This window comes from Phacochoerus africanus, chromosome X (assembly GCF_016906955.1).
Source record: "Phacochoerus africanus isolate WHEZ1 chromosome X, ROS_Pafr_v1, whole genome shotgun sequence".
NCBI classification, from domain to species: Eukaryota; Metazoa; Chordata; class Mammalia; order Artiodactyla; family Suidae; genus Phacochoerus; species Phacochoerus africanus.
In genome coordinates this window covers 42,285,051-42,297,347 of record NC_062560.1, presented here as the reverse complement: position 1 = coordinate 42,297,347, position 12,297 = coordinate 42,285,051, and the positions used below count along the sequence as shown (strand labels likewise).

The 12,297-nt window shown below is 38.8% G+C and overlaps 1 protein-coding gene across 22 annotated transcripts in view; it reads right to left on the bottom strand.

Moving 5' to 3' along the window:
- KDM6A (lysine demethylase 6A) overlaps positions 1 to 12,297 on the bottom strand; it is a 200,500-nt gene that overhangs the window by 99,106 nt on the left and 89,097 nt on the right. For all 22 annotated transcript variants that reach the window (XR_007132806.1, XM_047764520.1, XM_047764529.1 and 19 more), the window contains exon 5: positions 4,099 to 4,157. Coding sequence is in view for 21 of the 22 variants with exons in the window: in XM_047764520.1 (XP_047620476.1) it covers positions 4,099 to 4,157 (59 nt within the window). In the remaining variant the exon portion in view is untranslated. The remainder of the gene's footprint in view (positions 1 to 4,098; positions 4,158 to 12,297) is intronic.

The window sequence follows — 12,297 nt, the reverse complement described above, 5'->3', positions numbered from 1 at the left end:
TTGGTTGTGGTTACATACATTATTCTCAAATATTTAATCTAATTAAATGCTAACAGACATCATTTCCGAATATCATTTTACTTAAATTATAAATGCACCAGAGACAGAACATTCTGAGACATCATAGACAGATTCTTAGAGCTGACAAGACAAGAAACACTCTTCTCTACAAACATTTTTTTCAACAAATCACACAGAACTTAGTGTGGGGGTGGGGGGGCCACGCTGCTCTATAAATAAAACACAAAAATAGTATTAACCTAAGGAAGTTCTTATCAGTTAAGGCTATACTCTAAAATTCTCACCAAGCACCTACACCAGGCTTTCTAATTCTGTGGCTGTTCAAGAAACAGCAAGATAAGTGAAAGCCAAAGTTGGAGCACAGAGTGTGTGAAAGAAAATTTGACAAGCAAGAGAGAAAACACACATCTATGATGGATTCAGACAGGGTGTGAGATAGATCATTTTAGGAAGCAGTTAGAGCTGAAACTCAAGACACGGGAAAATGGTAGTAACCAGGACAGGATAAACAGAACAAAAGATGGACACTGCAGCATTCTTATATCATTTCAGTTTCATTTCTTTCTTTTTTTTTTTTGTCTTTTTGTCTTTTGTTGTTGCAGTTGTTGTTGTTGTTGCTGTTGCTATTTCTTGGGCCGATCCCGCGGCATATGGAGGTTCCCAGGCTAGGGGTTGAATCGGAGCTGCAGCCACCGGCCTACGCCAGAGCCACAGCAACGCGGGATCCGAGCCGCGTCTGCAACCTACACCACAGCTCACGGCAACGCCGGATCGTTAACCCACTGAGCAAGGGCAGGGACCGAACCCGCCACCTCATGGTTCCTAGTCGGATTCGTTAACCACTGCGCCACGACGGGAACTCCTCAGTTTCATTTCTTAAGTCAATTGAAGGACATAGAAAGCATATGTAGATAGCAAAAGATACAATTTTCCACAGCTACAAGCTCCCTAACTTAACATGGTCACATACTTATTAATGCAATCTAATTTTGAACTGATGATGGTTTCATCTCATTGATTCTATGCTTTTATCTACAGGGACCTCATAAGTTATCACAGACAGGTGAAACTGGCTGGTGTGAAATATATATCTATATCCATTTCTAAATTTTCAAGTTACTCACCTTGAGTTTTACCTAAATTATTTCTGCTTGGCCATAAAGATTGTACCAATGTGCTCAGGAGAACAATTACAAATACTGATTAAAAAATAACCACAGGGGAGTTCCTATTGTGGTGCAGCAGAAACAAATCTGACTAGTATCCATGAGGATGTGGGTTCAATCCCTGACCTCAATCAGGGATCCGGCGTTGCTGTGAGCTGTAGTGTAGGCTGGCAGCTCCGATTTGACCCTTAGCCTAGGAACTTCCATATGCCGCAGATGCGAACCCCCACCCCCAGGGGAAAAAAAAAAAACACAAAAAACAAAACACGGGCTCAGTGATAACGAACCCGACTAGCATCCATGAGGACACGGGTTCCATCCCTGGCCTCGCTCAACAGGTTAAGGATCCGGCACTGCTGTGAGCTGTGGTATAGATTGCAAACGTGGCTCGGATCTGGCATTGCTGTGTCTGTGGTGTAGGCCAGCAGGTGTAGCTCTGATTCGACCCCTAGCCTGGAAACTTTCATATGCCACGGGGGCAGCCCTAAAAAGACAAAAAAACAACCCACAGTCCTATCTTCAAACCTGGGGACAGATTATGATACATAAAATAATTACATTGGGAAATCTGAGCATAAGCTTACTTCTGCCATCAATTAAATAGTTATATAATACTGAGTTACACACGCCCTTGTTTTCTTCATTTATAACACTAAGGAAAAGAAAAAAACTAAGGTATCTCTAAGACCACTTCTGGTTCTAAAAGTTTAGAATTGTGAATTCTATGAACTGGATCTTCAAGAAACTAAGAGATTTTGGAAGTTTCCGTTATGGCTCAGCGGTAATGAACCCAGCTAGTATCCATGAGGATGCGGGTTCAATCCCTGGCCTCGCTCAGTGGGTTAAGTAGGCATTGCTGCGAGCTGTGGCATAGGTCACAAATGCATATCGGATCCTGTGTTGCTGTGGCTATGGCATAGGCTGGCAGCCACAGTTCTGATTAGACTCCTAGCCCGGGAGCTTACACATGCTCTAGGTGCAGGGCCAAAAATTAAAAAAAAAAAAGGCTAAGAGATTTTGAAAGCCCTGATTTACTCCTTATTTTATATATTATACATTGGATACAAAGTTAGGAGGCTTCAATTTAGGACTGTTCTACAACAGATAATTTAATTTTTTTTTTTTTTGTCTTTTTGCTATTTCTTGGGCCGCTCCCAGGCTAGGGGTCGAATCGGAGCTGTAGCCACCGGCCTACGCCAGAGCCACAGCAACGTGGGATCTGAGCCACGTCTGCAACCTGCACCACAGCTCACGGCAACGCCAGATCCTTAACCCACTGAGCAAGGGCAGGGACCGAACCCGCAACCTCATGGTTCCTACTCGGATTCATTAACCACTGCGCCATGACCAGAACTCCTACAACAGATAATTTAAAAGAAAACTATTACAAAGTTTCTTTATAAAGATCAAGATCAATTATAGCTCTATAAAGTTTACAAAGAAAATGAGTGATCTAAATGATAATGATACTCTATCCACACAGGTGTTCTCTAACAATTCAGTGTTTCCATAGACTATCAAAAACCTACAGGATCGAAAGCAAAGAGGAAAGAAAAAAACATCTAGGAAAAGTCATTCACACCTAAAGTTTCACCTTTAGAGAAATCCTATCAAATCACTGCCGATCGATATTTAAAAGTTCAGGATAGCCAACAGGTATATGACAAAGTGGGGTTTTTTTTTTTTTTTGCTTTTCTGTTTGTTTGTTTTGCTTTTTAGGGCTGCACCCACGGCATATGGAGGTTTCAGGCCAGGAGTCGAGCTGTAGCTGCTGGCCTAAGCCACAGCCATAGCAACGCAGGATCCAAGCTGTGTCTGTGACCTACACCACAGTTCAAGGCAACACCGGATCCTTAACCCACTGAGCAAGGCCAGGGATTGAACCTGCAACCTCATCGTTCCTAGTCAGATTCGTCAACCACTGAGCCACGACGGGAACTCCATGACAAGGTTTTAACCTTTGAACAAAACCTTTTTTTGGACTCTCTCAGCTTCAAATTAAGAACAGAAGGGACTCTGACAAAGTTGGGACTCTGAGAAAGTTGAATACCTTTCAAACTAAAAATGTCTACATAGGGCTCTACAATTTACAAAATATACGTTATCTCATTTGATCATCAGAACTGTGGAAAGTAGAAAAGGCAAGTAATTGCAATGTACCTATACAAACACACACAAGGAACCTATGTGGCAATGAGTACCAGAATACCAATCTTTCGACTCAAATTCTATATTCTTTCCACTAGAGAATGTTACTGTCTGGTTAACAGAAAAACCAAGGAGGCAAAAGCCATAGTAACAGGGACCTACATGTCACAGTTTATAAAGTCTTATATATTTCTGTCATATTTAATGTCTGACCCTGAAGATGGTACCATTATTCCTATAAAACAGAGAATTCAGAGTTTATAATCTAGTACCTAATTACTAGAAATTGGAAAGCACTAGTGTGCACACACATGCCTGCATGCATGTGTGCAAGTGTTTTGGCAAAGGAGGAAGGCAGGGAGCCGTCACTATGTCTAAAAGTCTAAAAAGTAAATATTGGTCATCATAGATCATTTACCCACAAACCTTGAGAATAAAGAATATAGTCATTCCTCAGTTCAAATAACTTAGGGACCACCAATCCATAATAATTGACAGACAAATTCCAAAACCTTTCTAATGATATTCTTCTTTAATCAGAATGTTATACTAGAATCTTTTAGGAACACATACATTTCTAATAATTTAAGGTGGGTCAATATCCCTAAGGAAACAAACTGATAATTTAAGAGATTACTGAAAAATGTAGCCTTAGTGATATTAAAGTATTTGGTATTTATTACAAACACACAAACAGAAAAACTCAAACAAAACAAGCCATTTACTGGAAACAACTGGAGTTGTTAGTTTTATGTCAACTTACCACTGAAATGCATTGTAATGGAAGTAGACCAAACCAAGACCATATAAAAAGGCAGCATTCTGTAAAGAAAGGGAAAAATAGACTTTTAGGAAAAGCATTTATGTCTAATACATGTAATTAATATAAAAAGTATCCAGGGAGTTCCCATTGTGGCTCAGTGGTAACGAACCTGACTAATATCCATGAGGACTCGGGTTCAATCCCTCACCCCCGCGCTCAGTGGGTTAAGGATCCAGCATTGCTGTGAGCTGTGGTGTAGGTCACAGACATGGCTCTGATCCAGCGTTGCTGTGGCTGTGACTTAGGTCGGCAGCTGCAGCTCTGACTGGACCCCTAGGCCTGGGAACTTCCATATGCTGCAGGTTCAGCCCTAAGGAAAAAAAAAAAATTTAATTGTGGTATCCAGGATGTTTTAAGTTATTGAAACTATCCTGCATTATATTTACAATATACTTTAAAAACACCAAAATACAGTGATGAGTCAGCAGATGGCAAGAATCTAATCAACTTAGAGTCTGTGGTTTCTTTTTAATCAAGCCTGCCCTGAAATAAAAAATCTGCCAACAGAATTCTACGGTAAATCTAAAATAAAGACCTATTTTTCAGTAATAAGGAAAATATTGTAGCAGATATAGGAATTGAATCTAGGTTTGCCTCCAAACCTCACTCTTAACTACTATATCTTTGTTATTTGTGTGCTGACTAAACTCTACCCCATCAGACAAAAATGCAACAAAAGTAGGAGTGCTAATCATCTGTGTATACCCTAGCACACACAGTGCCTTCCACATAGCAAATGCCTAAAGGTTCAGTAAATTGAATATCTCAGTATTTAAGCTCAGTTCCCCGGATGATACAGGATTAGTAAGAGGGATGATCCCTATTAATCAGGAACTTATAAATCTCAGCAAGGGGGAGATTTTTCCATAACAGTAAACAATGTAATTTAAACATTTACTGAGCACCTACTACGAGTCATAGCAGAGTTATCGGCACTGGGAAAGCAGTAGTGAACAAAACAGACAAAAATCTCTCTCCACAATCAATTTACAATCTAAGGACAAACCATTATGAAATTAAGTGCATAATACTATATTCTAAGCTACGACCATTTGAAAGTTAATGAAGTATAATAAGGACTAGGAAAATAGGTAGAACTTGGGCATTATATCTTAAGGATAGCTGGGAAAGGAGAAGGAAAAACAATCTCTCTCAGCCAGGGGTTCTAATACACACATCTTTGGAAATAGTGACCTGGAGGTGTGAATGGCTATGTTCCCTGATAAAGATGTGTTCCTTCCCAATGTACAATCTCACCAAAAAAGCCAACAGCCTCCTCACTGAGAAACATGGGTCTATGCAAAAGGATGACCCAAGCAAAGGCACTAATATGGAAATGAGTTTAAATGTGATATAGTCACACTTCAATCTATTGTGAGCAGTTAGGGGAATATCATTCTGGGAAATGTCAGAATTATTTATAAACCATATTCCTGCCTCAGTCCAAATCTTTAGAGGTTACAGTATCTACATAAGGTATCAGCAAACAATGGCTCATGGGCCAAATCTAGGCAGCCACCTATTTTTGTAAATAAAGTTGTATTGAAACATAGCTACATCCACTCATTTACTATTGGTCTATAGCTGCTTCCAGCTCCAGCAGCAGAGCTGAATAGTTGCAACAGAGAGACTATGTGGCTTACAAAGTCTAAAACAGTTACTATGTGGCCCTTTACAAAAGATGTTTGACCTAATTACAATGCCCATCACAACCCCAAATTAAGATATTAAAATTTAAGATCACAATCAATTTACACTGAAGGCTTCTATGCTGTATCCAAAGTTATTCTTGAGGAAGTGGCTCATTAAGTTAGCGGTTCACCAATGCCAGAGTCCATGAAGGCGTTTTTCACTGATCCCCAACATAGTTCCTAAGGAAACTCCTGAATGCCCTTATGTTCTGTAATCAGAGCTCCAGGCTATACATCCCCAGATCTGAGAGGGGAGCACTCTGCAGTCCTCAGGAGGGACACTATGTGCTTTGTTCTTTCCAGCTATTATTCCTGGTTTCTCAGACTATTTCCAAATTGAAGCAAAGGGCACTGCGGGTTCTGCTTCCATTTTCATGAACCTATTTATGTAACGTGAATTAGAAAACAAGAATAAGTTAAAATATACAAAAACAGTGTGAGCCTTAGAACACAGATGAAATAAAAGGGTGGCAATCTCATATCAGACCTTCCTACTGCTGGGATTTTCTTAAATCTGTCTATGAAATCCCATAGAAGGCACTATCATTAACCCCCTCCTCTTCCTAGCCACTTCCAGTAAGAAAAAGTTGGTGACAAAACAGTTCTAATCAGTGAGACAAGAGGTTTCTGCCATGGGGTTTCTAGGAAAGCTTTTGCTTCCTTTGCATAAAAGTTTCCTTTCTTCTTCTTTCTGATGTTATTAGTAGTATGCCATGGTCACCCCAGTGATGAAGGTATTAATAGCTGACCAAAATGGTATGAAAATTATTTTAAAGTGAAAATATCTGAACAATCAGGAGCCAAAAAAAAAAAACCCCAAACATTTAAACTTAAGCAGAGCACCCTGAAAATACAGCTGCCAATGACCCCCCCCCCCCCCAACCTTCCAAGGGAGTTTACTAACAGGAATACAATGATTCTGGGAAGTGTGAATTCAGCTTCCCATCAGCATCAAAAAGTCCAATAGAACCTTCCTCACCTTCTCAATGAAGCCCTAACCCCCGCTCACCCCCCCACCCCTGGAACCACGACTGTTTTTGTTATGTTTATATAGAAATCTTTATCTCTGACTATTAAAGGATTTACTCATTACTGGGCAACTCCATCCTGCTTATGTAAACAAACTTGTCTTTTCTCCTGTTAATCTGTTCATTGTCAGTTAATTTGCAGGCCCCCAACCACTACAACCAGGCTGCTAGAGGAAAAAGTATTCTTCCCAACAGTGCTGACATGCAGCAACCTTATATGAAAATCAGACTAGGCAGGGACTTGAGAGTGGCAGTCATGGACTTATGATTTTAAAGGAAAACAAGTTTTAAAGACAGCAGTAGAGTGCCATTAAATTAAGATCAGAATACTGCCCCATCCTTCCTTTGAGGCTATTTCCTATTTAGCATGGTTTGGGTTTTTTGAGAGAACTTTAACACAATATCCTACTAGTTGAAGCAGTAAGAGGGTAGTTGTTTCCCAGACAAAGAAAGGGTGAGCTTAACACAAGAGATTAGTAAAATATTCAAGCTTCTAAAAAATCTTTTCATTAGACAAAATTGAAGCCAAAGGTGGTCATTTAGGGCAACTAATTAGACTCTGTACGATGAGATTATCAGGATATTATTAGTATAATGCCAATCTTTGAATAGAATAGCAATTTGATTGTAGCACCACCAAGCATCCCATACTCCAGTAAACATCTTTTAAGACAATCATATTTTTAATGCAGGGATAACAGTAAGAAATAAAGTCAAGCCAGATTATTAGGAAAATATAAATTTCTGAATCTTATTCTTCTCTGAAACTAGTTCCACATACCCAGAGATATGCAGGGGGCGGGGGGAGAAGGAGAAGGCATTCCAAAACCTGGATGCCTTCTGGTTACTCTCACCTGTTGCATATACCACCAATATCTAAAACTCCATGAATCTTAAACTATATGGGAGAGTCTGATGCTCTAATGGTCCTGATTTTAAATCATGATAGCAATCTCATCAGTTAACCAATCCAAAAAGTAGTCCTACTTTTCTTCTCTTAACACCCCCCCCCCGCCCCCCAATAAGCCAAATTCACTCTATTCACAAAGCTCATTTTACAATCTAAAAGCCTTGAATATATCTATCCCCTTCTCCTTTCCTACTGCCTTTCTCTAGGTAATTTAGGACCTTGCCTTGGTCGACCTTTGGCCTGTTTCAATAATTTCCTAACTCAATTCCCAAATCTTAGCTTTCCCTTCCACACCACTGCCAGCGAGCTTTTCAAAAACTCAAATATGACATTTTCTATTTTAAACTCCTCTGAAGATTCAACAACCTGACTCCTGCTCAATTTTCCCCATCTCATAGCCACCACTTCAATCAGGACAAATGACATGCACATCTATGAATAAAATATGCTCTTACACATTTCCATGATTTTAAACATGTTTGCTTCCTCTGCTGTAAAAGCCAATGCTATCCTTCCTTCAGTTCATTTCTCAATCTGGCAAATTCCTGTCCATCCTTTAACATCACTCCTATCTTCCTTCCACAAGTATTACCTGACACATTCCCAAGTACAAATAAAGTTTTCTGATAGATGTTTCCAAATGAATATTCATTGCCCATTAAAAGACATGCCTTTTACCTCCTCCACTAGAATATTACCTTGTAAATGGTAGAGATAGAAGCCAAGTCATCTTTTGGTCTCTATGGCAAAGCAACCAGCATATATGTTATTTAGGAAAGGTCTGCTGCTGAATAAATCAATCTCTCACAGCCTTAATCTGTTAGACATTTTCATCAAAGAACGTAATATCTCTGCTGATTCAAGTTATACAGAATCACTTCCTTAATGCAGCCTGAACCTACCTTTTGGACACTTAAAAGGGCTTTCCTAGTTACAATAATATAGGAAAAGATGTTGTTAAAGCTCATGAACCCATCAAGTCCAACGTCATAGCATGAGAGGAGTTGTGCTTCTAAAATCTATGCGTAGTATTGCACGTCGATCATGCTATCAGCCTATAGAGGCCATCAAACTTGGCTTGTCACTTGCAACCAATTTCCTAAGGTTGCTTTGAGGAATTAAGATCATACATGTAAAATACTTAAAATACTAACCTGGCATTTGGAGTTTTTGTAGGAAGTAAAAGAGGCAATGTATCTACCACCACCAAGCAAACTACCTAGCATGTGGTAATTGCTCAATGGATATAAATGATACATAAAATTCTTTTTGTTTTGTCTTTTTAGCTATTTCTTGGGCCACTCCCACGGCATATGGAGGTTCCCAGGTTAGGGGTCCAATCGGAGCTGTAGCCGCCGGCCTACGCCAGAGCCACAGCAATGCAGGATCTGAGCCACATCTGCGACCCACACCACAGCTCACGGCAACGCCGGATCCTTAACCCACGGAGCGAGGCCAGGGATCGAACCCGCAACCTCATGGTTCCTAGTCGGATTCATCAACCACTGCGCCACGATGGGAACTCCTGATACGTAAAATTCTTGATAAGTCTCACATGCTATAAATTACACATTGAAAATAAGAGGACTTAGAAATAAAAGAGAGTTAAGGATGAGACTACTCCTCAGAACTTATGCAACATTATAATCAGGATCTCAAAAATAGTAAGCAGTACATGGAGAGAGGCTGAACCTCAAGCAGGAAGCTCAGGATGGTCATAGGCTGCCACAGTCGGTATTAAAAATGAAAAAAAAAAACAATGAAGTTGGAATGCTGGCAATCCTTTAAGTAGAGGAGAGCTGGCAGGTGCTGAGACAATGAAAACAGCTGAGAGCTATACAAAACTGGGGATGCGTCTTTCTGAGAAGTCCTGGATGAAGGTACCCATGTTCAATTTTCTTAAAATCTAGCCTACAGAACTCCTGCTACTGATGCAACCGTCAAAACTGAGATCATTTTCCCCCTTCCCCACTTAACATTTATAATTATACTCCCATTATCCAGAAAAAAAATTTAAGTTTAACAATGACTTTCACATCATACAGACATAATTCCCTTATTGAGCAGTAATATGAGTTAATCTGTATTAGTAGTATAGCCTATTTTGCAAAAACGTGTATCTTCTCTTACTGTTTTCCACCCTAACTATTATCATGATCAGACAAAATAAAGATATTTTTCAGCCTCCCCTGGAGCTAACAGTGCTCAAATCACTGGGTTCTCGCCAGTTAGATGTGTGTGAAGGAATGTGTACACTCTCATGATTCCCTTAAAGGAAAAGGTTGATGCCCTCTGCTTCCTCTTCCTCTGACCAGCTCCAAGGCATGAGATAAGGAAAACTCCAGAAAGAAAAAATATAGACCAATTTTAACTATGAAATAAGATGCAAAGATGCTACATATTTAGCAACCCCAATCCAGAAATAACAATGATAAAAACTTATTGCCAATTGGAACTTACTTCAGAAATACAAGACTAATTTAAGGAGAAAAAATACATAAAATTACCTCAATGGATTCAGAAAAGGTATTTGCATACAAAAGAAAAATATTAACTGTTACATTTAAATTTTTTAAAGTTGGCTTTCATTAGAGCAAGGAAGTTTGTCTCTAGTCTTAGTTTGCTACTTACAAAAAAAAGAACTTAAAGTAATCATACTTAATGGTAAAACATTTAAAACATTCCTTTTAAGAAGGGAAAAAAACAAATGTACTATGTATCACCTCTCTTAATACTATGCTATCATCCTGGTTATTGCAGTAGCAGGAGAAAAGATCACAAAAATTAAAAATGAAGGGAAAAAGTTGCCATTAATTATGAAGGTAGGATAGTCTACATAGAAAATCCAAAGTAACATAATCAAATTAGCCAACTTAGTAAAAGTTGGTGAAATTCTTGATAAATTTAACTTAGTATATAAAAGCCAACTGTAGTTCTATATGCCAGCAGAGATAAAAAATGAAATTAAAATGACACTTATAATATCAGTAAAACTAGAAAATATAAAATACATTATTTTATATGCACAAGAACTTCACATGGAAATATCGTAATACTTTGAGAAAGCAGTTTCTACAATGACAGTTTTTTTTTTTTAAGTACAAAGTTAATACAGTTCCAATCAATCCTTGGAACTCATTGTTTTATGTATTTAACTTTATGACTAATCTCCAGCATTGCAGAATTTTAACTAGGTACTGAACAAATATTAAGACAAATCTAAGACTTCAGATCTGTGCTGTTACAAACCTTCTTACCTACCATCTATCTGGCCTTTGCCTTCCTTTTCCCCCCTTTGAGGCTCCCAACAATTACCCCAGGTTCTAAAGAGGGGTCCGTAAACGATGGCCAGTCAAATTTTTTCTTCAAGGCTCAGGGGCTAAAAAACAATTTTTTTACATTTTATGATGGTTACATTGTAAATGATTAGCTAAGTACCTACATACTAGATGATTTTGCCTCTAGGCCCACATAAGCCTAAGATATTTACTAATTCACCCCCTTAAGAAAAAGTATTAGGACCTCTGCTCTAGACCAAGAACTTGGGAGAGTTCCCTGAACACCTATTGTACTTTCATGTGCTGGCTAGCTCAGTTCTCTTCTTAAAAAGCCTTTCCATTCTCAACAAAATTTTAGCCAACCAAATCCAACAACATATCAAAAAGATCATACACCACAACCAGATGGGATTCATCCCAGGTGCACAAGGATGGTTCAACATATGCAAATCAATCAAAGTCATACACCACATTCACAAAAGAAAAGTCAAAAACCACATGATCATCTTAATAGATGCGGAAAAAGCATTTGACAAAGTCCAACATCCCTTCATGATAAAAACTCTTACCAAGGTGGGTATAGAGGGAACATACCTTAACATAATAAAAGCCACTTATGACAAACCCACAGCAAATATAATAGTCAATGGAGAAAAGCTGAAAGCCTTCTCACTAAAATCTGGAACAAGACAAGGATGCCCACTCTCATCACTGTTATTCAACACAGTACTGGAAGTCCTAGCCACAGCAATCGGACAAACAAAAGAAATAAAAGGCATCCAAATAGGAAGAGAAGAGATAAAACTGTCACTGTATGCAGATGACATGATACTATATACAGAAAACCCTAAGGACTCAACCCAAAAACAACTTGAACTGATCAACAAATTCAGCAAAATAGCAGGATATAAGATTAACATTCAGAAATCAGTCGCATTTCTGCATACTAACAATGAAATAGAAAAGGAATACAAAATACAATACCTTTTAAAATTGCAGCCCATAAAATCAAATACACCTGACCAAGGAGGTGAAAGACTTATATGCTGAGAAATATAAAACATTAATCAAGGGAAATTAAATCAAGGAAATTAAAGAAGATGTAAAGAAATGGAAAGATATTCCATGCTCCTGGATTGGAAAAATTAATATTGTAAAAATGGCCATACTGGAGTTCCCGTCGTGGCGCAGTGGTTAACGAATCCGACTAGGAACCATGAGGTTGCAGGTTC